The 24,309-nt window shown below is 44.1% G+C and overlaps 1 protein-coding gene and 1 long non-coding RNA gene across 2 annotated transcripts in view; one reads left to right on the forward strand and one right to left on the reverse strand.

Annotated features, from left to right (window-relative positions):
- Positions 1-21,270, reverse strand: part of LOC148532379 (uncharacterized) — a 74,608-nt gene extending 53,338 nt beyond the window's left edge. The window contains exon 1 of the long non-coding RNA XR_015877721.1: positions 21,211-21,270. This is a non-coding gene — a long non-coding RNA (uncharacterized LOC148532379). The remainder of the gene's footprint in view (positions 1-21,210) is intronic.
- MYO18B (myosin XVIIIB) overlaps positions 1-24,309 on the forward strand; it is a 586,172-nt gene that overhangs the window by 94,793 nt on the left and 467,070 nt on the right. Inside the window, exons 11-12 of the mRNA XM_088467895.1 lie at positions 2,001-2,101; positions 16,538-16,601. Coding sequence (XP_088324021.1) covers positions 2,001-2,101; positions 16,538-16,601 — 165 coding nt within the window. The remainder of the gene's footprint in view (positions 1-2,000; positions 2,102-16,537; positions 16,602-24,309) is intronic.

The raw sequence follows: 24,309 nt of genomic DNA on the forward strand, positions 1-24,309 counted from the left end.
CTGGATGAGAGTTTAAATCGTGAGAGTTTTTTGAGTCTAAAAACTTGTGAGTTTGCCTGTTCTCGGACTCTATTACATTGGCCGAGTTAAAAACGTGTGAGAGTTTACTGGTAAATGAAGTAAATACTTTCAATGCTTAAAAATATAGAAATGAAATACTGTATAAAATTAGGAAAAATGAGAAGCTGAATTTATTGTAGTGGAGACCATTCATGGACAGGAGCTCTGAGACTACTTTTCGATCTTTGCCCCTATGCACAGGGAAGGGGCAACAGTCAGGTGCAAAGAGCACACAATGCGCCAGTAGATGAACACATTTATTGCATGTCAGAGGGTAAACTACATTGTATAGAGCATAATGGCAGCTGTAATTGTACTACATGTGCTGTGCTAACTTACATTTCACTATACAGCAAGAAATGGACAAATGCATCAGAATCAACTTTGTTCTTTATACTTTGTTGAACTGATCTCTGTTATTTTCTAGTTTGATATTACTAGTGCTAATATTTATTGTAACATCAGTAATATGGTTTATTTCTTACCCATTAGAAGTCCCTGCATTGTCCGCCATGTGTATACAATGAAAACTGTTAGGGGTAAATTTACTAAGAATCGAGATTGGTAGCATTTTGTTTTTTTTTTATCTCGATTTGCATCGCTGAATCTTGGGTGATTTTCCCGTTTTTCATCTCGCAAATTTACTAAGAAACGAGTTTAGGTGAAAGCGAGTTTTCCGATGGTGAAGTAGATTGAGATATCTTCCCCGAGTAGCAAGTTTAGATAAGATTACTCACCCGAGATTGCAGTGTTTTCTCACTGCAAAACTCTCCTGAGCAAGCAGCCTGCACATATTAGTGAGATATGTGTAAGCTGCTTGTGTGTTGTACCTGTAAAAAACAAGTTAAACGTGTAAAACAAAATGAAGTAGGGTCCCCCCCCAAAGCATAACCAGCCCCGGACTGGTCAGCCAGTCCTGGTTCCAAAAATTGCGAGAAACAAAACGAGTAGGGTTCCACCATAATTTAGGAACCAGCACATGGCTGCAGGGCCAGTGCTGGTTTTAAATATAAGGGGGAAAAAATGCGTTGGGGTCCCCCTATATTTAAAACCAGCACCGGACCCAAACCGACCGGGGTGTAATGCCACAGCCAGATGAACACATTTATTGCAGGAGATCCAATTACCGGGTCCCCATGGCCAAAGCATTCTCACCCCAAGCCAGTCAGGCCAATCCGGGGATCTCAGGGGAGGTGGGGACCCCACTAGAAGGGGTCCCCCCTCTCCCGAAACCCCAGCCTTGGTCTGTAGCCCGGGGCTCTTCCCCGTACCCTTGGAGCAGTGGGTACAGGGGTAATAAAGTGTTAAATAGTACTAAACTATTGTATTTTACAGTGGAACTACAGGTGCCAGCATGCCTGCCCTTTGGCACTTGTGGAACTACAAGTGCCAGCAGGCTGCCGGCACTCGTACCACCAATGTAAAATAAATAGTTAAATAAAGAAACAACACACACACCGTAGATAGAATAATTTATTATACGTCATTTAAAAAAATTAACCTTATTTTTAATATTTACAGGCAGAAACATACACAAAGCACACTGACCTGTGTATGTTTCTGGCAAACTCGCATCTCCGGAGGTGAGTGTTTAAAACTTCAATGTGGCAGAGAGTTTGCAGGCATCTCACCCGAGATTGTCATCCCGATTCTTGGTAAATTGTGAGCTGTATATTTTAGGTGAAAAGTACTTCCGAGTTTGCCCGATGGTGATAAGATTCGAGTTTGCAATCTCACCCGAGTTTTACGAGTGAGAAGAGAGAACTCTCTCCCAAACTCACCAGAGTTTGCCTTTAGTAAATTTGCGAGAAGAAAAACATGCCTAAACTCACCAGAGATTGTCATCTCGATCAGACTAGATTCTTAGTAAATTTACCCCTTAGACTTCATGCTGTACCGGATGGAGAAGTTGCTGTAAAGGTTTCTGTGTTTATTTGCAGACAATGCTCTTGGAAAGAATTCGTGTTGCTCAACAGCCAGAAGAAGAAAGTAATTTTAATGTGTTCTCACAAATGCTGACTGGAGTAGAGTTGGATCTCAGGTAATGAAATCTGTACTGTTGCCTACATTTTACAAATGTGAAGCTTATAGCTTCTTTTCCATCTTTCACAAGTCCCTGATGTTTTATTAAAGTCAAGTTTTGTCTCTCTTTCTTTTCTCTTTCTTTTCTATAACACATCTTTTTCTGGCACTTTTCCTGCCCCCTTTTTTACTACCATTTTTTCAGCCCTTCCCTTCATGCCATCTTTTCTCACTTTATAACGCCATCATTTCCCTTTATCATATGTCTTTATCCATTCATTTTATGCCATCTCTTCCACATAATCATTCATTATATAATTTACCTTCATCCCGCAGATCTCTCTTATCCATTCCCATAATCACATTAATTTGTACTTTAATTTTATGTGTTTTCTTTATTCCATCACTTCACCTTCATTTCATCCCTTTTCCTACTCCCCATCTCATCATTACTTCCTTTTATCCATTCCCTTAATTCAGAGTTTCGCAAACACCCGACATTACAGCCCAGGTTTTTAGGATATCCATGCTTAAGTCCAGATGGCTAAATCAAATTGACTGAGGTACAAAATGTCACCTGTGCTCAATCATAGATATCCTTAAAACCTGGACTGTAATGATGCAGTTTGGGAAACACTGCTTTATTCCCATCTCTTAATTCAGAGGTTCCCAAACTCCACCATTACAGTCCATGCTTGAGCCCAGATGGTTAAATCAAATTAACTGAGGTACTAATTAAGTCACCTGTGCTCAAGCATGGATATCCTTAAAACGTGCACTGTAATGGCGGGGTTTGGGAACCTCTGCTTTAAATGTATTATTACACAACTAGATACTTCTTTAAAATTCTATTTAAATATTAGATTAGTAAAAGTGGCATAGTAATATGTTGTCTGTACAGGAGCATGGAAGGTTAGGTGTAAGATTATTTATGTGAGTGATGGTGGCTTTAGATGGGAGTGAGGTCGATTTGTTGGAATACAGAGTTGAACAGATGGGAAGATAATGTTACTTAAATTGGAAATACAGCCAATATGATATTCCTTTTAATATTACACATACAACTGTATTCTTTCAAATGTTGCAGAAATATTCTTCTGTCTTCAATTGTTCTATGAGAAAATATTCCCTTTAATGTTGTTACATTATTTACTGTGACATCAAGTGATTATTGTCTTGCAACAAAGATTTCTGCATATACACATAATGTAGTTTATGATTTTCAGCACTAGGTGGCGTAACGTACATACAGAATGCAGATGAACCATGAGCAGGACTTTTGGAACAAAACCATCTATTAAATAATGCTAACATTTTGCTGTAGGACAGTGTAATTATTGGGAGGGAAGGGGCAATAGATGTACTCTTCACATGTAGCTGAAAGCAGTAAGTGTATGTTTTATGTATTGTTTATTAATTCTGAGTTATTTACTAAGCAATAATTTAGCTATTTTCATTAAATTGAACCTATTACCAGCTTCAATAGTCACAATTTCCCTGTTGCATAGTGCTGCATGTTCCTGGTGCTTCATAAATAAGTAATGAATTTATATGGCAGTCACGAGAATTGTGTTTACATTGCTCCTTCACCAACTGCATGTTCACGACAGAAGAGTCCTCCTGGGACCTCTTAGGGTTCCTATGTTGGAATGTAAATAATGCTTCATTAACCATGCATTCAAGTCCGCAACTTCAAATTGCACTTGATAAAACCTAGACTCCTCTTGTGTGTGTTTTTTATTAGCCAACAGCAGCTTCTCAGCTGGCAACGATAGAGCCCTGGAGGTTTTTAGAAAAAGCTTCCAGCCATCGGTTATCGGCTTCATGTTGTATTGACATTGCCTGTAAAGGATTTGATACATGGTTCAGGCGATGGGATTTTTACAGCCTGGGAATAGCCTGATTAATGTCCCATGTCAAGACAAAGTCTAATGGTAATCAAAAGGAGGCTGATGCATAGGAAATGGGTAAACAGTGAGTCTCCTTGTCCTTAGCTGTGACATTGCTCATTTAACTCTGACTTCTGCCAGCTTAGTAGTGGTGGGATATGTAACAGACAAGACTCTGTCTTACTGTCTGAATAAGGGACTCAAGTCAATTCATACATCGAAGAGAAGCCTGGGACATTTAAACGAGTGATTGTCCCTTTCATCTGAAAAAGCTTGAAATTAAATCTATGGGCAGTATTCAATTTGGCAGCGAAAACCCGTTATCACGTAATTTTCGCCTATTTTAATTATCCCCGTATTCGAAAAGTCTTTGTTAAAAAAAGTGGGGATAATTTTCATCATGTTTTACATGGCAAAACAAAGTGCAGATTTGAGGTTTATGGATGCAGGCTTAAAAAAAATAGCCTACACCCATGGGAATGTCCCCTAAAAATGATCTGTGTCAAAAAATCTTTTTAAAAAAATCGTGACACACCAAAAAATTAAGTTTCATTTTGGGGTGAAAAAAAAAAATGGGAGACAAACTTCTAAATTAATTCCAGAGGGGTTCCCAAGTTTGCGCAGGTGTTTTCTTCATTGTTTAAAAATAATTTTAGGGACTTAAAAATATACCATTTTCATGTACCCCAAATTTGATGACCAAATTCAATACAGGGATAAAGCGGCCCGATAATTTATCCCCGTCAAACCTCCGATGTGGAGTGAAAAGTCCAGCACAGACTTTTCGCTCCAAATTGAATACTCCCCTATGTCTCCTCTTGTTACATACAGTATACTCATTAAATATACACAATACAGTGGATCAGGACCGTAACTAGAGTGGTGCGACCAGTGCCATGGCACAGGGCACTGCATGGCAGGGGCCGCTGTTTGGGCCTGTCAATTTTCCTGTTTATTATCATTCTCACTTGTAGCGTCCTCTTCTGTTATCCCCAGCATCTCCTGGCCTCCCCTATCTCTTCCCTGGCCCTTCCCCATGAGGCCAGGTGCACTATCTTATGTCCCTATTTTTAAAAGGCGGATGGGGGGGCACCAATGCTCTCTCTGGCACAGTTATGGCTCTGCAGTGGATAATACACTTTTGTTAATATTATGTAATTGTATATATAGTATTATCCTTTATAAAGTTCCAACATGTAGCACAGCTCTTTAAATGCAGGTGAGACAATACAACCACAGAATTTATTTTTTTTTGTTTTTTAATTCATATGGCATGTAAGTTAAATTAGAACTCAAGCTTGGGCTAAAGAGAAATTGTCCATCAATCACGCTATATTTTTCTGTATCGCTCCCCTTCCCCAAAAAATTGCACTTTGAAGAATCTTATACCGCTTTTATACCTAAATTTCCGGGTCTGACTAGGAGGTTGGAACTGAGGGCCTGATTCAGACCCGCTCGCCAGCGCTGAGCACTCGCAAGCGGGTCGATGTTGCCCAAGTGCGCATGCAAGCCATCGTTATGGGTCTCGCAACTAAGGGGGCTTGCTGTCAATGGTGATTGACAGCACGCCCCCTTTGGTGGGCGTGGCTGCCCAGACGGAGGCGTTCCCATGGGAACGCCTACCGTCTGGGGCCGGCCCCACTGACATCACTAGTGATGTCAGTGGGAGTGCTTTTGGCTCTGATAGAGCCAAAAGCACTCCAGGGCTTGCGGAAGCGAGACCCTACCGCAGGGTCTCGTCTCAAGCCTGATGGTCGCGATGGTCTTGACCATCGCGACCATCATTTTGGCCGCTCGCTATAGCTGTGGGAATAAATCAACTACACAAGAAGGGCATATCATGATAACAGCAGGGAACATACAGAAAGCAGGGGGAGATTCTATCCTCACTGATGTGCTGCTGTGCACATTACGTATATCGCTCATTTTCCTACACACCTCTATAAGGTGGAGGCAATTAGCAATGTTACCGGCTGTGAAGTGCCTTCGACCCACCTTTCCAGGAGGCACTTCCCAGCCATCGCAGAGAAATTATTTGCCCCCTTACAAAATAAAATAGATGGAGGAATTAAAAGAAATTTGTGATTGTTTGTTCAGTAGTCCAGTCACATATGGTTCATGCAAATGGCGTGTGGTGAAAAGCAGATATTAGTAGAGGTGGGAACAAGGTCAAGAGCAATAGAGAAAAGTAGAAGAGGAAGGAGAGAACATTTCACCATACTTGCATACCCTCCCGATTCGGCCGGGAGCCTCCTGAAAATCGGGTGCCGCTCCCGCCCTGCAGAAAGGCAGGCAAGCCTCTCGGCCCCTGGTGACCTGTCTGCGCTGAATCGCGTCATTGTTGCCCTGCTCCCTGCTTCACAGGGGGCATTCATCTCGGCATTGTGACTAGGGGGCGGGGCCATGATGACGTGATCATTCTGCCACGCCCATGCTCCATCCCAGTAATGTGTCATTGCTGCATCACGCCCCCTTTTGCCACGACACCCCCTCCCAGTCGTGGAAGCCCAACAGCTCCCTCCCGGAAGGAGGGAGATAAAAGTCAGCAAGTATACATTACATACTGTGTATACCTAGGAAAGGAGTAATGGTAGAAACAAAGAGAATTATTTATACAAATGGAGCAAACTCATGGGCGCAGCTATAGTGGTTGCCATTGCTAAGGGACCCAGAGTCTTAGGGGGAACCGGACCTAGATCATATAGTTGTCTATGAAGTTCTCAGAATTGACTGCTAAGTAATTGGGTTTGGCTTATTGTCCGCCATGAAAAGGAGGCTAATATAGGCCATGCTCATATAGGTGGTGATCACTGTCTTTCCCTCTCAGTGAAACTCCATACTACTGATATGATCCAACACACGTGTACCCTCACAGCTGAGATGAACTGGGGACACTACAATGTGGCATAATATTTGTGTGGGGGATTTGTGGGGGATTTGTGTAGCATAATAAGAATTGGATACATTGTAGGGCACTTTGTGGCATAATGTGTACTGGCAGCACTACAAAGTGTGGCATGTTATGAACTGAGGCACTACAACGTGGCACACTATGAATTGGGGGCATTGCATGGTATATCATGAACTAGGGCAGTACTCTTGGGCATAAAATGAACTAGTGCATTATTAGGGAGCATAACATTAGCTAGGGCACTACTATGGGGCATAACATTAGCTAGGGCACTACTATGGGGCAAAATATAAACAACCACTGCAGGGAGAGTTGTTTCTCTAAAAGCATTGGGATAGGGGCCCATTCAGACTGTTGCTATGTGGCACAGAAAGTTCTGACTACATTCGTGAACAGACTGTTTTTATACAGCTCACATTACACTGAATGGGAGAACATACCCAGAGCCATGTGCCCCAGTGTTACCACACTGCTTACAGTACATCAACCTGTATGCACTTTCTACATGAACCAAGTTGGTCTAACCAAAACAGGAATTATTGTAACAATATTTTTATTGCTTATGCTGGGCATACACTACCAGATAAAATGTCTGTCAGACCGACAGACATTTTATCTGGCAGCCTGCCAGCCGCAGAAGTCGCCGGCATACACTGTGAGAGAAATCTCACAGTGTATAGCCCGACGTCCGCGCTCCGCCCCCGGGGGCGGAGACATTTCCCTGTTCCTTCCGTAGGAAGGAACACAGGAAATGTCTGTCTGTCGGCTGCGCTGGGCATACACTGCCCAATGCAGCCGACAGTTTACCCGCTAAATATCGCATCGGACGGGCATGCTGGACAATCCAGCATGCCCGACCAAGCAATATTTAACCCTCGGTCGCCCCCCCACACGCTACAATTATCGCGGCGATCCGCCGATATCGGGCGGATCGTCCCGATAATTGTAGCGTGTATGGCCAGCATTAGTCATGCAATATCTTTAAACATCTATAATAAATATAATAGTTGAAATTTGCTACACATATTTTATTTCACATTTACTTTCTGACTTAATATTCCCATGAGAGTTTCCCCTGATTTTAAAACACAGAGATTTACTAAAGGCAAACACAGGTGACAAAACATGATTCTATCTGCAAAACACAGATGAAAACACAAATAGAAGTCAATACACCATTGGCCAACCTCGCAAATACTTTCCATAGACAGGAATACAACATGGAGAATCCAGTCTGCTAAAACAATCGTAAAATCACCAAACTCAGGACAAAATAGAATTATCGAATAGACTGAGCAGCGTGACACATGCACAGATGCACGGCATGCACACACGTGGGTTTCCAGTATCTTAGCCATGATTAGCTAAGAGTCTGGCAGCTCTTAGCCAATCAGCGGCTGTTGTCGTCATAGTAACGGGCTGAAGTGCAGGAACCCTCGTGGGTTACCTGTCAATTAGCTAGCACTGTACTGTAGATACAGTATAGAGCTGTCAGTGGACAGGGTAAGTCATTTTTTATTTTCAGAAGACTAGGATACTGACTGGAGAAGAAGACTGACCGGCGCTAGGGAGTAGTGTGAGTGGGGGTGAGTGTGGGTGTGTGAGTGCACATGTAATAAAATACTAAAACCTTTGGTGTGTGTGTATACTGTCGTTTTTAAAAAAAATATTTTTCCAAAGTTGGGGCAGTGGTGCAAGCGGCCTCCTGGCACTTGTAGATCTACAAGTGCCGCAGAGCAGGCAAGCTGGTATTTGTAGTTCCATGATGAAAAACAATATTCACCAACTATTTAAACCATTACCCCTGCATCCCCCGCCACCAAAAATGCAAGGAAGAGTTCCGGGCTTTCAGTTAATGGCTAATGCTTGGGAGGGGTACCACTTTTCTTTTTGGGGGGGTCCCACTTTACAAGGATTTACCAGTTTGATGCTAGTTAATGCTTTGGCAGGGGGACCCAATGCCGTGTGTCTCCCTACTATGGCACTACTACCCCTTCTGGCTCAGCCCGGTGCTGGTTAAAGGAAATAGGGGGAACCCCACGTCAGTGTTCCGCCTGATTTTCCTATACCAGCCTGGGCTCAGAGGTACAGGGCTGGTTATGCTTTTTGGAGGGAGGGCATGTCAATTTCTTTTTTAATTAAACCCTTAAATTACAGCATTACACTAAAAAGACTACGCAGATCTGTGTAGCGCTTCCATTCAACACGCTGCTGACAGGCAGGTCTATTGTGTTCAGTCAAAATACAACTGAACACACACATTTGCAAACACAATTGCCTAAACCATTGGAAAACACGATTCAGTCAAACACAATTCTTAGTATATTTGTGAGTTTCTTTGAAACAAACTCACTTGTGTCCATGCGATGTTAAACGTGTTTAATACTCGGCCATATACGATTCTTAGTAAATTTACCCCTAGGGGTCTATGCTGCATTGTTTTCATGATTAGGATGGAGTGATCACTGCTGAAGCTATCCCTTACCACCCTTGGTATTTGCCTTTTTGCGAACGGTAGTTCAGAAAAAGGGGCCGGCTATTTAAATAGAGCGCTCGCTCTTTGCGGTCTGTTGACGCCTCTATGTCTGAGCGAGCGAACGAAACATGCGCTCGCTATTTTGTTAAGACGCCCCCTGGCCGTTCGCATCATACGTCATCTCCGCTATTTATTAGATTAATCGAGTACATCGAAAGGCGTCTGAACTGCTCGCAGTGCTTGTGGTAGGATTTACTTCCCGCAATCACTGCGAGCAGTTCACGCTAAAAGACAACCAAGTGACGTGGTCGATGACGCTGCTTTGTTAATTATGCACACCCATTAAACGCCCGTTTTGACCGTTTGGCAAGCCTGCGTTCGGTTCTCCACTCCCCGTTTTCAAGCACCTTCCCCTGTTACCACCCACAAATGCCTCATTCTGTCACTCAAATTAGCAGGCCCTCGCTGTTTTGCGAGCGCACGATTTCCGAACGCAATGACTGGTTGGCGCATGCGCATTACGACCCATACGCATGCGCAGATGTGCGAACATCGCTCGGAGCGAGCGAGCGGCCGCTTACGAGCGGCTCTGAATCAGGCCCTGAAGTCCTAACATTAGGCTTCATCTTTCTGTTTACTGCAAGGCAGGTCATAAACTTATTTTCATCATTTCTTTTTTTGCTAACTTCCTTATTTAAAGTCCCGAAAGCATTTAATGCAGAAATGGCTGCTAATTAGGATGACTTGATAGAGTAGAATAGCATCTGTTAATATAATTGTACTCTCTAAACTTTTATACTACTTTGCATGTTTCCTATTTCTATTCCCCTATCCTCTGGCCATATGCCGGATATGTCTGCGAGAATAAAATGCAGAAAATTAGGAAGAGTGAGCTATTTATTTAGAAGCAAATTATATTATTGTCCCTCCGAGCTTAGGGCCTGATTCAGACCCGGTCACATGGCTGCGTTCGCACGCAGCCTGTCAATGCGAAAATATGCTAATGACCGCATACGCAATGTAACCGCAGCGCAATAAGTAGACGCCCAACACTACATAATGCCGCCTACTTCCATTCACTTAAGTTCTCGCAAGACAGCAAAACATCGGTAACATCGGGAACCATCAGACCCACACGCACAAGTTGTGGTTGACCTGACCCTACCGCAGACATTGCCAATGTTTGTGTGTGTAACTAGATGTTATGATGCGTATGCCGTCACTGGGGCCTAATTATGCACGCCCCTGAAACGGCATCTATACTTCCAGGCATGCCTGTGTTTCTCTGATCACCCCCCATCACCGCCCTCAAATAGTCACTTCCTGTCAGTCACTGTATGATGCCTCTGCGTGCTCGCTGCGGTCGATTCCCGATCACAGCGGCCATGTGCACTGCGATGCATGCGCAGAATGCAAACATCGACAGCCTTGCAACCAAGTCTGAATCAGGCCCTCAGTTCCTTGACTTACATTCTCCTCACTTCCAAATGCCTCAATGGGATGACCTACAATCTTTAATTTTCCTTCATTTTTGACTCTTTGCTAAATATAACATAGTATATGTTTGCAAATGATTGATATTAACTTTTCTGCTGCCCTATGATAGAAAATACTCATACATATAGTTTATGTATTAGTTACTTGCGACCTGGAGATTTGGTTTTCCCCACCTCTTCCTTCTTTTACCTATTTACTGGAACAGAAAAGGAAGGCTGCTACTAGGGGATGTAGTCAATTGGTCGACAGTCACTTTGGGGTAGGTATGGAAATCGGTGGGCTGTCCATCGATGGTCTTTATAGATGGTTCCAATGGTGATAACCATTGATGGAACTAAACCATATTTAGTGAATTACTATGGTTTGCAGCCCGCTTGGCCACCGCTACTGGGGAGCATGGCGAGCTGCAGACTAATCAGAATCGGGGTGGGCCTTAGTGGGATGGAGTGGGGCATAGCTCCATGATGATGGAAAAAGAAAAAAACATCGAGTCCTAGTCTACTATCTATGGCAAAAAACCATTGGCCATTGGTAGTCAACCATTGATGGTGGTTAACTATCGATGGTCGATGGTCATTTCTGCTTTCTACTAACCGGCGATAAGGTGAAAAAATAAAGACAGATAAACCCCCTGTACTGTACATATTGCTTCTCAATACACACCAAAGGGATTTCTTTGTCTTCTGCCTTACAGGATCATAAGCACTTATGGCGGCACTAAGATACACACATATTACTAAGATCAACAGTCACATACCACTGGGTGTCTTCTACAGCACCGATTTCACCACTAAAAGCTCATAATATCTGCCTCAGCTGAAGAGAAGAGAGGCAATATGGAAGTCTTCTTTGTTATATTGTTCGAATGTTAATAAAGTTTGTACAAAACAAAAATTTCCATACAACATTAGGTTTACAATGTAGACAACTAGAGATATCTTTGATAAAGCCCTCATATGTAAGGGCGAAACGCGTCAAAGGACCCCTATATTGGCAGCACCCCCAATATGCGACAAAGACACTGGAGTGTTTCTTGGTATTGGCAGCACCCTCAATTTGCGATAAAGACACTGGAGTGTTTCTTGGTATTGGCAGCACCCTCAATTTGCGATAAAGACACTGGAGTGTTTCTTGGTATTGGCAGCACCCTCAATTTGCGATAAAGACACTGGAGTGGACATCCTGTAATATGGACTTGCAGCTAGTTTAATAACTAGAGAGTTTCTCTATTGATTTGGTCATATGGTGGAATAACTAAAGTAACTTTAAGGAGTTATATTAGCGCCAAGGTAATTTGTTTGTGTTAGCATTAGGTTTACGCTAGATTTCATGTGAGAGTGTCCTCTTCTTCCAACAGTAAGTATAGATTACATCAAGGGATCTGTAAATATATAAATCAAATTATTGCGCAGTTGCTGACATATGGCCTGATTCAGAGCCGCTCGCTATTTGCGGTCGTTCATTTAAAAAAAAGGGGTGGCTATTCAAATGAACCGTTCGCACTTTGCGGTCTGTTCACGCCTCTAAGTCTGAACGAGCGAGCAAAACTTGCGGTTGAAATTTTGAAAAATACACCCCCTGGCCGCTCGCATCATATGTCATGTCCGCTATTTATTAGATTAATCGAGTACATCGAACAGCGTATGAACTGCTCGCTATTCTTGTGGTTGGTTTTTTCAACCGCTATTTTGCAAGTAGTTCTGACTAAAAAAAAAACAAGTGACGTGGTCGCTGACGCTGCTGTATTAATTATGCACACCCATAAAACGCCCGTTTTGACCTTTAAGCACGCCTGCGTTCTGAATTCCACTCCCCGTTTTCAAGCACCTCCCCCTGTTACCACCCACATACGCCTCCTCCTGTCACTCAAAATAGCAGACATTCGCTATTTTGCGAACAAACGAGTTTCGGTCGCACTGACTGGTTCGCGCATGCGTATTACAATCCGTATGCATGCGCAGTTGTGCGAACATCGCTCAGTGCGAACGAGCGGCCGCTTACGGCTCTGAATCAGGTCCATAAGTAAGATGCTCAATTTGTCTCTGCTAATATTGCTGAGGAGGTAACTGCTTCCTGCTTCACCACAATGTTAGGCGAAGAGAGGGTGGCATGTACTACAAGTTAAGTGGAGTCTTAGTACATGTATCCCTTTGTCGACAAACTATATGTGGACAAAACAATTTCTATGTCTGTATGTCGACACACTGGTAATGTTAGTTAGAGCATGTGTAGGCATGATGCTTTATGACCATGTTTAAAGTGATGCTACTTACACAGTTAAAATGCTTTAACTAACATTACAACCATGTCAGCATACTGGTGTCGGCACTGTCCTGTTCCACATAGAGTTTGTTAACTTATACCTCTTTTCCACCAAAAACCCAGGTCCGACCTTTATTTTTGGACATGGTTCCAACCGTGGTCAGACACAGGTCAGACCCATTTACACTGCACCTTCGATCTGGGTTACTCCCAGGTCAGCCCTGTTCACACTGAACTCAGGTCTGCCCTGCTAAACCTGTGAGGTCATAAAAAGTGGGAGGTGAATGCTCCACAACCACCAATCAGCTCATTTTTAGGCATGACCCAGGTCAGATAACCTGGGTTGCACCGTTTACACTGCACCATTACCCGGGTCCATCCTGGGTCCAACCCTGGTAGCTACCTGGGTTGGATTGCTGGGTCACTTGACCCGGGTTATTTTTCAGGGACCCTTTTACACTGAGCTGCGACCCGGGAAGACCCAGCAAAAACCCAGGATTTTGCTCTGGTGTAAAAGGGGTATAAGTGACTGTTGACTGTTTTTCTTCACTTCATTGCATCAGCACTGCAGTTCTCATAACTTTTAATATTGTTTTTCAACCATATTAGGTGTAGACAGAGCTGAGTAATGACAATGGGTGCAGCAGTGGCGTAACTATAAATTTTGCTCCCCCATGCCAAAAAAAGTTTCAGGCGCCCCCCCCAAAGATCAAACACACCCAAAGACGACATTTAAGGTGTTGTTACATGATACAGTAACGTGCCTTACACATTATGACACACTAAGTAATGCAACTTATAGCACAGTGTGTCACACCGGAATGCCCCTTACAACACATTATGCCACACAGCAATGCCCATTACACATGAGACACAATAATGCCACATATAACACATAATGACATACAGTAATGCCCTTATAGCAAATTTATGCCACGCTGTAATGCCCCTATTTCACATTATGCCACATACAACACATTATGCCACACAGTGATGCCACATACAACACATTATGCCACACAGTAATGCCTCTTACACATTATGCCACACAGTAATGCCCCTAAAAGCAAACTGTGCACACAGTAATGCCAAATACACATTATGCCAAACTGTAATGCCCATTACATCCCACCCTGGCAGATCTACTTCACCAACTCTCCTCTCTGCTCCTGCCAGTCTGTCACCTCAGCTCAAGACAGGTTGCACAGTTTTTATGTCCGTGTAGAACCAGATTATTGGGAACATAGTTTATAACCTGTAAACTGCGTGTATCAAGTTAGTGCCCTTTATACAGTGCCCCCAGTAGTTGTGCTCCAAAATGCAATGCCCCCTGTAGTAGTGCCCATTATGCAGGGCCCCCTGTAGTAGTGCCCCATATGCAATGCCCCCTGTAATAGTGCCCCTTATGCAATGCCCCCTGTAGTAGTACCCATTATGCAGGGCCCCCTGTAATTGTGCCCATTAAAGTAGTGCCCCCTGTAGTTGTGCCCATATGCAGTGCCCCCTGTAGTTGTGCCCCTTCAAGAAGTGCGCCCTGTAGTTGTGCACCTTATAATAGTGTCCCCTGTAGTTGTGCCCATTTTAGTAGTGCCCTCTGTAGTTGTGCCCCTTTTAGTATTGCCCTCTGTAGTTGTGCCTCTTTTAGTAGTGTCCCCTGTAGTTGTGCCCCTCCTAGTAGTGCCCCTTTTAGTAGTGCCCTCTGTAGTTGTGCCACTTTTAGTAGTGCCCTCTGTAGTCATGCCCCTTTTAGTAGTGCTCTCTGTAGTTGTGCCCCTTGTAGTTGTGCCCCATTTAGTAGTGCCCGCTGTAGTTGTGCCCCTCAAGTGGTGCCCTCTGTAGTTGTGGCCTCCCCAAACCTCCCCCCCGTACTTACCTGACTCCGTGCGCTGTCATCCGGGCTGTCTCTCCCGCTGCCACGCTGACTGGATCTAAATAGATCCAGCAGACGCGGACGTCCAGGTTCCCCAGGTCGCACTGCATTACTGGGAACGCTGGCCTCTGAAGTGATCGGAGGCTTCCGATCACTTCAGAGGCCAGCGCTCACAGTTGCAGTGGCGTAACTGCTGCCCCCGTCACCCCCAAGCTACCCGGCTCCTCCAAGCCACCGCGGGGGCAGTAGTTACGCCACTGGGGTGCAGCACTTTTTTTATGCGATTTTCCTACTTCAGCTAATATCACACATGAGCAAGCAGTGGAAGTAATCTTGAGCTGCATACACACGTAAAGAATTTCTATCCAACCATCCAACTAATTGATTGGTTGGAATGAAAATCTGGTAACATATGGGAGAAAATGATGATCAGCAATTTGCTCCTAAATGCCAGAAAACAGATGAAAATGGTCGTCAGACAAGTTTGTTAAATGTTTGATCTAAACAATTTGTTCAAACAATAGTTTTTGTCCATTTTCCGGCGTTTGGGAGCAAATTGCTGATTGTCATTTGCTTTCATACCTTACCAGGTTTTCATTCCAACTAATCAATTAGTTGGATGGTTGGATAGAAAATGTTTACATGTGTATGCAGCTTAACTCTCATATTGGTAACTAACAACACTGATAGCCTTTCCTTCATAATTGATGGAATATCAGTCGGGAAGGGGGGAGCAATTCAATTAGCGACGAGGTGTAGCCAAACATCATGGGATGTTTGATTTCGCACATATGCACCGATTACGGTTGGCTCAACAGTGCTACTTTAAATACAACATCACACTTTTTAAAAGAACTGCAGAGGAGGTCAGGGTAAGACTGAATCATGTATGAAGAAATGTCCCTGTTTAGTCTAAAGCTGCATACACACATAACGATGTTAGTAACCAACGATTTTCGTTAATGATTTTCGTTCAGATTTTCCCTTGAAAAAGTGAACTAAAATAGTTTACAAAAATCGTTGGTTACTGAATTAATGAACGATTTTGTGAACGATTTTCATGAATGATGAACGATTTTTTAATCATGCATACAGTGAATGGACATCGTTCATTCTGTACAACATGAACGATTTTCTGAACGAAAATCGTTATGTTGGACAGTCAGAATGGTTGATAAACTACAAATGGGAGCGCGCATGAACGATTATCGTTCATCGTTCACCCCCAAAAAATGAACGATTTTTTAAATAATTTAACGATAACATCGTTATAGTTAAATTGTTCAAAAAATCGTTACGTGTGTACGCACCTTTAGTTGTTATTTAGATGTGCTATATAGTTCATTTTATGTACAAAGTATTTTGAAGTTGCATATATGCAGCACTATGAAATAAAATATTCATTCTGACTGTCTTTCCCTACTGTTTGCTGGCTGGCATGACTCCTTTTATATTAGAGTAAAAAGCATTTTGGTAAAGCTTGATACATGAGCTCAGTTTGTTTGTATTCCAGGCACAGTGTAATTGTAATATTTCTTAACTGTACCCAGGTCGGAGCTGCACCTGCACCAGATGGCAGACAACCACTCCTTTGGAATCGCGCCATGTGTGAAGGTAGGGAGATGGCTCATTATGCAAATATACTCGCTCTCTGGATTAACTGCTGCCCCTTCCTCCTTTGTTCTCGAGTGCTCGTACACATGATATGTGGCCAATCTGACAGGGAATAAGTACGAGAGAGAAAAGAAATGTTATCTAGAGGACATATTCAGCATATTGTTACATTCCTGTGACAGGTTTGGCTGATCACTATAGGGTGTAAGGATAGTGTGTATCGGAACGATGGACCCTCTTGTTGCTGAACTGATAGCATTATATTAAAAAACTTGATAATCCATTGTTTTTTTAGTGAATGTTCCTTTCCAAAAGTGAGAAGTATCTATTGTACTTACCTTGTTAGCCTTTCAATCTGTCAGTAATTAATCGTTTTCCTTTATTTTCCCCACAGAAGTTTAGATATTATCCTTACTTAGATCAGTGAGATGGCTAGGGAATTAAGAATTACTGTACAAAACAAATCTCAATAATTAAAGGAAAAGAATAAAATACAGGCAATAAAGAAATGTGCACAGCTGTATGTACCTAGAGATGCGTAAGCCGCTGCATCAGCAGTACATGTGACTGATTTACTACAAGTCATCGCCATTAGTGTGTACTTTGACCTGCCATATACTAGGATATATATATATCTTCTAACCATCTGTTAGGGGTAGATGTACAAAGCCTTGGAGAGAGATAAAGTACCAACCAATCAGCTCCTGACTGTAATTGTACAAGCTGTGTTTGAAAAATGACAGGAGCAGATTGGTTGGTACTTTATCTCTCTCCGAGGCTTAGTACATCTACCTCTTATACACATACTGTATGTAGTGTTCTACAAGGGTTACATTTGTGTGGGAATGCTCCATAACAACCCAGTTCTGCCTTTTTGGCTGAAAGGATCTATGCATTGAATTTGTTTATGACTCTGCGTTCTCTCTCACGCAAGATAGGCTTCACAAATGGGAGTATGCTCAACTCTGCATTAGTCGCTAATTGGAAAATTTCTAACTTAAAGATTTTGGACCTCATTCAGAGCGCTCGCAAGCGGGTCAATGTGTAGGCCCTGCGCACGCGCAGTGGCCGCACTGTGCGTGCGCAAGCCCCGGAGCGAGAGAGAAATTCTCTCGCTCCGGAGCTCACTACAAAAGAGACGGCTGTCGACGTTGATCAACAGCTTGCCCCGTTTTGTAGGCTTGGCGGGGGGGGTGGTTTCACAAACGGAGGCGTTCCATAAAGAATGCCTGCCATTTTGTGGGCGGCTGCACTGACATCAGCAGTGATGTCAGTGGGGAGCTTCCTGCTTGATCAGAGCAGGAAGCTCCCTGGGGCTTGCGGTTGCCGAGACCCAACCTTAGGGTCTCGTCGCAAGCCCCGATGGTCGCGATGGTCTTGACCATTACGACCATCAACCTGGTCGGTCGCTAAAGCTGTGGGTGGTAACCCACAGCTTAGCTAGTGACCAGGAGGCCGCACAGCAAAATACAAGCGGCCGCCCTCATTCAGAATTAGCGCTCGCATTTTGCGAGCGCCTCTGAATGAGGGCCATTGTGCATCAATTTGTGTAAGGGATGCGAGTGTTATTTCAGTTGTTAGGCGAGGTTATTGGGCCTCTGAAACATGACATTCCATAGTGCGGTGATTTGAATATGTTTTCAGAGCTATTTATGAATCCACCACTCTAAGCGGAGGTCTTCTCTCTCTTACTGGCAGCCTAAAACTGCTAGCAAGATGTTTATTTATTGTATACCACTGTAGTATACAATAAATAAACATCTTGCTAGCAGTGTTAAGCTGCCAGTAAGAGAGAGAAGACTCGGCGTTGCCTGGGTTGAAGACTGGACCATGAAGTCAGGGCTCGTTCTAGACATTGCGGAGCTCAGGGCGAAAGTTCCCAGTTGCGCCGAAAAAAATAAAAATTTCTATATAGGGGACGTTCCTCTGCATGTACCTTCGGTGCACACGCTACCGGAAAGGGGGCGTGTCCTGGTGGAACACCCCAATTCATCACACTTTGGGACATGCCCAGCACTTACAGAGGTGTTCGGCTTTCCCCAAGCTCTCCCCTCAAGGTGAATAATTTCTGTGCACAGTAATGCACCTTACACAGTATGTCTTACACAGTAATGCCCTTTATAACACATTATGCCACACCCAGTAATGCCGTGTATAACACATTATGCCACACGCAGTAATGCCCTTTATAACACATTATGCCACACTGTAATGCCCCATATGCACACATATACTCATATTATCCATAGGTACATATATATTCATATATAGTTACAAATTTGCATAACTGTGCTGTACATACCACACTCACATTGTAAACTGGCAGTCCGGCATCTGGCTCCTAGAGGGGGGGGGGGAGGAGAGAGCAGGGGAGGAATGCTGGGAACAGGCGCTGCATTGGTATCACAGCAGAGCTCTCACTGTCACACACTGCTCGGTATAGGCTGCCTGTCACTGACTCTCAGTGACAGGCAGCCTATACCGAGCAGCGTGTGAAAAAAGGCAAAGTGGGATCGTGGGTCGGGAATAGGGGCGGTGACTGCAGCTAGGACCTGTTGCTGCCGGCGCCAGGGGTGGACGGGATGGAAAATCAGTCTTCAAAATTTCTGGTAGCAGCCCTAATAGGGGCGGGACTGTTGAAGGGGCAGTGTCTGTGGAGGGGAGGACGATATACAATAATATATTATATATACCTAGTTTCACTACCCTACAACATATCTCATTCAACCCGGTACAAATTGCTCTGCTCCTGGACTTCCCACCAAATTTATGATTGTACTGGGTGGAGCGAGTCATTTTGGAGAGTCTGTATATCATATACAGACATACATATATATATATATATATATATTATATATATAAATAAAATATATAGGGGGGAGTGTTTGGAGCTGTGAGGTGAGAGCTGGAAGGGGGACCTGTTTGGGGAGGTTGAGAGTGCCGTGGATGGGGGAAGTGTTTGTAACCGTAAGGATAGAGCAGGACCGATGGTGTGTGTGTGCATGGGCAGGGGTTGTAGCTGTGAGAAAAGAGCAGGAGAGGGGACATATGTTGGTAATGGGGGGTCGGGGATAGGGTGTGGGAAGTGTTTGGAGCTGTGAGGTGTGGGGGTAGAGAGCAGGATAGATGTTCACCACTTCAGTTCTGGAGGAATTTGTGATACTCTAGGTTTCGTTTGTTTGTTTTTCATGAGGGTGTTTACTGTATGTCGCAGTCACAATCTACCACACTGGCATTAATTGTATATATACTTCTCCCAGTATATTATAGTGTGTTATCTTCAGTCCTCCTGTCTAGCCTGCCATTCAGGCTGCTTGTTGGTGCAGAGTGAGATACACCTCCCCCGTCTTCCCCAGCCCCTGTGTCTGATCCACCGCCCCCTCTTCTCCAGCCCCTGTGTCTGATACACCTACCCCTCTACCCCAGCCCCTGTGTCTGATACACCTCCCCCTCTTCCACATCCCCTGTGTCTGATACACCTCCCCCTCTTCCACATCCCTTGTGTCTGATACACCTCCCCCTCTTCCCCAGCCCCTGTGTCTGATACACCTCCCCCTCTTCCCCAGCCCCTGTGTCTGATACACCTCCCCCTCTTCCCCAGCCCCTGTGTCTGATACACCTCATTCTCTTCCCCAGCCCATGTCTGATTCACCTCCCCCTCTTCCCCAGCCCCTGTGTCTGATCCACCGCCCCCTCTTCTCCAGCCCCTGTGTCTGATACACCTACCCCTCTACCCCAGCCCCTGTGTCTGATACACCTCCCCCTCTTCCACATCCCCTGTGTCTGATACACCTCCCCCTCTTCCACATCCCTTGTGTCTGATACACCTCCCCCTCTTCCCCAGCCCGTGTCTGATCCACCGCCCCCTCTTCTCCAGCCCCTGTGTCTGATACACCTACCCCTCTACCCCAGCCCCTGTGTCTGATACACCTCCCCCTCTTCCACATCCCCTGTGTCTGATACACCTCCCCCTCTTCCACATCCCTTGTGTCTGATACACCTCCCCCTCTTCCCCAGCCCCTGTGTCTGATACACCTCCCCCTCTTCCCCAGCCCCCGTGTCTGATACACCTCCCCCTCTTCCCCAGCCCCCGTGTCTGATACACCTCATTCTCTTCCCCAGCCCGTGTCTGATTCACCTCCCCCTCTTCCCCAGCCCCTGTGTCTGATCCACCGCCCCCTCTTCTCCAGCCCCTGTGTCTGATACACCTACCCCTCTACCCCAGCCCCTGTGTCTGATACACCTCCCCCTCTTCCACATCCCCTGTGTCTGATACACCTCCCCCTCTTCCACATCCCTTGTGTCTGATACACCACCCCCTCTTCCCCAGCCCGTGTCTGATCCACCGCCCCCTCTTCTCCAGCCCCTGTGTCTGATACACCTACCCCTCTACCCCAGCCCCTGTGTCTGATACACCTCCCCCTCTTCCACATCCCCTGTGTCTGATACACCTCCCCCTCTTCCACATCCCTTGTGTCTGATACACCTCCCCCTCTTCCCCAGCCCCTGTGTCTGATACACCTCCCCCTCTTCCCCAGCCCCCGTGTCTGATACACCTCATTCTCTTCCCCAGCCCGTGTCTGATTCACCTCCCCCAGCCAACACTTACCTGCTGCGCTGGGCTGCCTGTGTTCCGTCCTCAGCCTACCCTGGCGGTGGCGGGCGGCTCTCAGACCCGGCGCGCGGCTCCTCTACATAATACTAGCAGCGTTGCGGCGTCATGACGTCACGCACGCTGCCTGTCCCCCTTGTCACTGCCACGACTCTCTGCAGGATCTCCTGTCACTGCAGTGACTCGTTGTGCCAGTCTGGAGGCGGAGCCATCAGTGGTGACTGACAGGCTCCATAGCTCCCGCTCCCCCGTCGGCCATTTTTTTCTATAGCCTCAGTGAGCTGAGCTGCTGGCTGCTCATGCAGAGGCTGTAAACGCTGCCCGACCGGAGCTGAGCTCCGATCGTGGCAGCCAGCGGAACGGGTGAGGATGCACATGGCAGCTGCTCGGCATTAAAAAAACAATAAAGGGACTCGGCGGCGCCCTCTAGGAGCCCTGTTAGCCCGCCCCTAGAACCGACCCTGCATGAAGTACACCTCCAGCCTTCATTTTTTTTACATTTTCCTTGCTTATAACTTGGATAACTATGCAAATAAGGAGTAAAATGGCAGAGCAGGCAGACGCAGCATTGGATCATCTGTGACTCATTTGGCTGGCTGGGTGACCATGGGGTTACGTAAGCCGACCGCTGCAGATGAGTAAAGGAGGCCGGGAAATCTCCATCAGCTGACAGAGATCCTGCATTACTGTTTTCTAATTATTCACCTTGGCATATAGTACATACCACTACATTTCCTTATTTTGCATATAGGAATAAGAAGTACCTATGAGTTAATTCTAAAACATAATGAAGACCCTGACTAGTGGGTGTTTTATATGTAATTATAACTGTGAATTTATTGGATTTTGTTGGTCTGCGTCGAGCATTCAATATCCGGGGTAGATCCCAGTCATATCAACTGTGAAGATATTACAGATTTTTCTCACTGTGGGCGAATATACTGATTTACATCCTAATTTATGGTTTAATGATATGATGATTTTGTGTTATCCCAGAATTGCACCATATGTGTGAAGAATTATATGTATTGTCTTCTTCCATTGAACTATACGTCTGCATTTTGGTTTTTATATTATAGTTTTATTAGTAATTTGAAGGACAGATTCCTTTGTTCGTTTGTTTATATCTTTATATATTTGTGTCAGTCTACGGACTATTTTAGAGAATATCTATAAACATTAAATTTTAGTTCATCTAGGTAGATTGAGTGTCCCAAAAAGGATTGTACATTGCCTCTTTCTTTCCTTATATACTTCTGATGATTGTATTAAGGAATATATGTCTTACAGCACAAAATAAATCCATGCTTATGTGAGAACACATTTATTCAAAGATGGAGAATTCCTGTCGGCAGGTAGACAGTATGTCTAAAAATGACTGGTGGTGCAGAAGGCTTGAGAGTCAGTTTTGTTGGCGTCCTCCTCCTACTGTAGCTGCTGTCTTGATACATGCAGTTATTTTTACCAGGTATCTAGATTGCAGTTTGTGATTGGTCACAATCCCAACCCATGGTTGCTGCAAGAGATTTGAGGCCTGGTTCTGGTGTCTGACAGCAGGATCGAGCTCTTGGTTACCCTGCTTGGAAAAAAAAAAAAAAACATACACTTTTATCTTTTTAAATTAATTCACCTTTTTTTTACACAAATATTTATTTTAATATAATGGGTTCAAATTGTAAAATTCCAAAATAAGGGAAGTGTGCTTTTAAAGCTACAAATATATAGGTAACATTAGCATGCTATTGAGTCAATCTTTCTCAATGTGTGGATGCCTTAAACCTTTTAGATCAGAAGTTTATAGTGGCTATAGGCATGGGATAAGCAATAAAACCTGTTAATGTGTGAAACGATTCATGTGAAAGGTTTTTAGTAAATGTAGCATGAAAGACAGCTCGACTGCCTAGAGCAGCTCCTACAAAATTTCCTCCTTGACTCCTCCAGTCACTCAGAATTATTCCTCTGCGTGATCATCTCACATGACAAAGCACTAAATAGCTGGAACGGATCTTCAAATACCTGTCAGAAAGAAATGTTGCCTCTGAATCAAGTGGTTTAAAGCAGGTTCAGTCTTAATTTGAGATGCATCTTACAGCTATTTATCACTGGCTGCTATGTGGCAGCCGCTGGTTAGAGCCTATGTATAAATTTAGCACATTTGAAAGTGTCTTCATGTATATTGGGACCATGACACCACTCAATGATCAAAATTCAACATTTTATGAAATGGAACTGCTGTTTTTTTTTCTTTTCTCTTGTGGGAAAACTCTTACAAGTGAAAATTACTGTGTTTGAAGATAAAACAAGAATGTGATGGTTCGGAATAATATGCAGGAATGTGGAAATTTTCACAAAGCAAATTGGACACTTGTCAGAAAGTGTGTGCACAGGTTCATTCTCTCTTACATTATGTTTTATGCTATGAACAGCAGGATAATGCTTATGACAAGCTGAAATACATGAGGATATTTCGGTTGGGGTTTTCTTTTAATACCACATTTAGGTAGGGGTGCTTCTTAGTACCACATTTAGGTAGGGGTGCTTCTTAGTACCACATTTAGGTAGGGGTGTTTCTTAGTACCACATGTAGGTAGAGATGCTTCTTCATACCAATTTAGGTAGAGGAGCTTCTTCATACAACATTTAGGTAGAGATGCTTCTTCATACCACATTTAGGTAGAGATGCTTCTTCATACCACATTTAGATAGAGATGCTTCTTCATACCACATTTAGGTAGAGATGCTTCTTCATACCACATTTAGATAGAGGAGCTTCTTCATACCACATTTAGATAGAGATGCTTCTTCATACCACATTTAGATAGAGATGCTTCTTCATACCACATTTAGGTAGAGATGCTTCTTCATACCACATTTAGGTAGGGGTGCTTCTTCATACAACATTTAGGTAGAGATGCTTCTTCATACCACATTTAGGTAGAGATGCTTCTTCATACCACATTTAGATAGAGATGCTTCTTCATACCACATTTAGGTAGAGATGCTTCTTCATACAACATTTAGGTAGGGGTGCTTCTTCATACCACATTTAGATAGAGGAGCTTCTTCATACAACATTTAGGTAGAGATGCTTCTTCA

The sequence above is a fragment of the Taudactylus pleione genome, unplaced genomic scaffold (genome assembly GCF_031769625.1).
Source record: "Taudactylus pleione unplaced genomic scaffold, aTauple2 ptg000078l, whole genome shotgun sequence".
Taxonomy (NCBI): domain Eukaryota; kingdom Metazoa; phylum Chordata; class Amphibia; order Anura; family Myobatrachidae; genus Taudactylus; species Taudactylus pleione.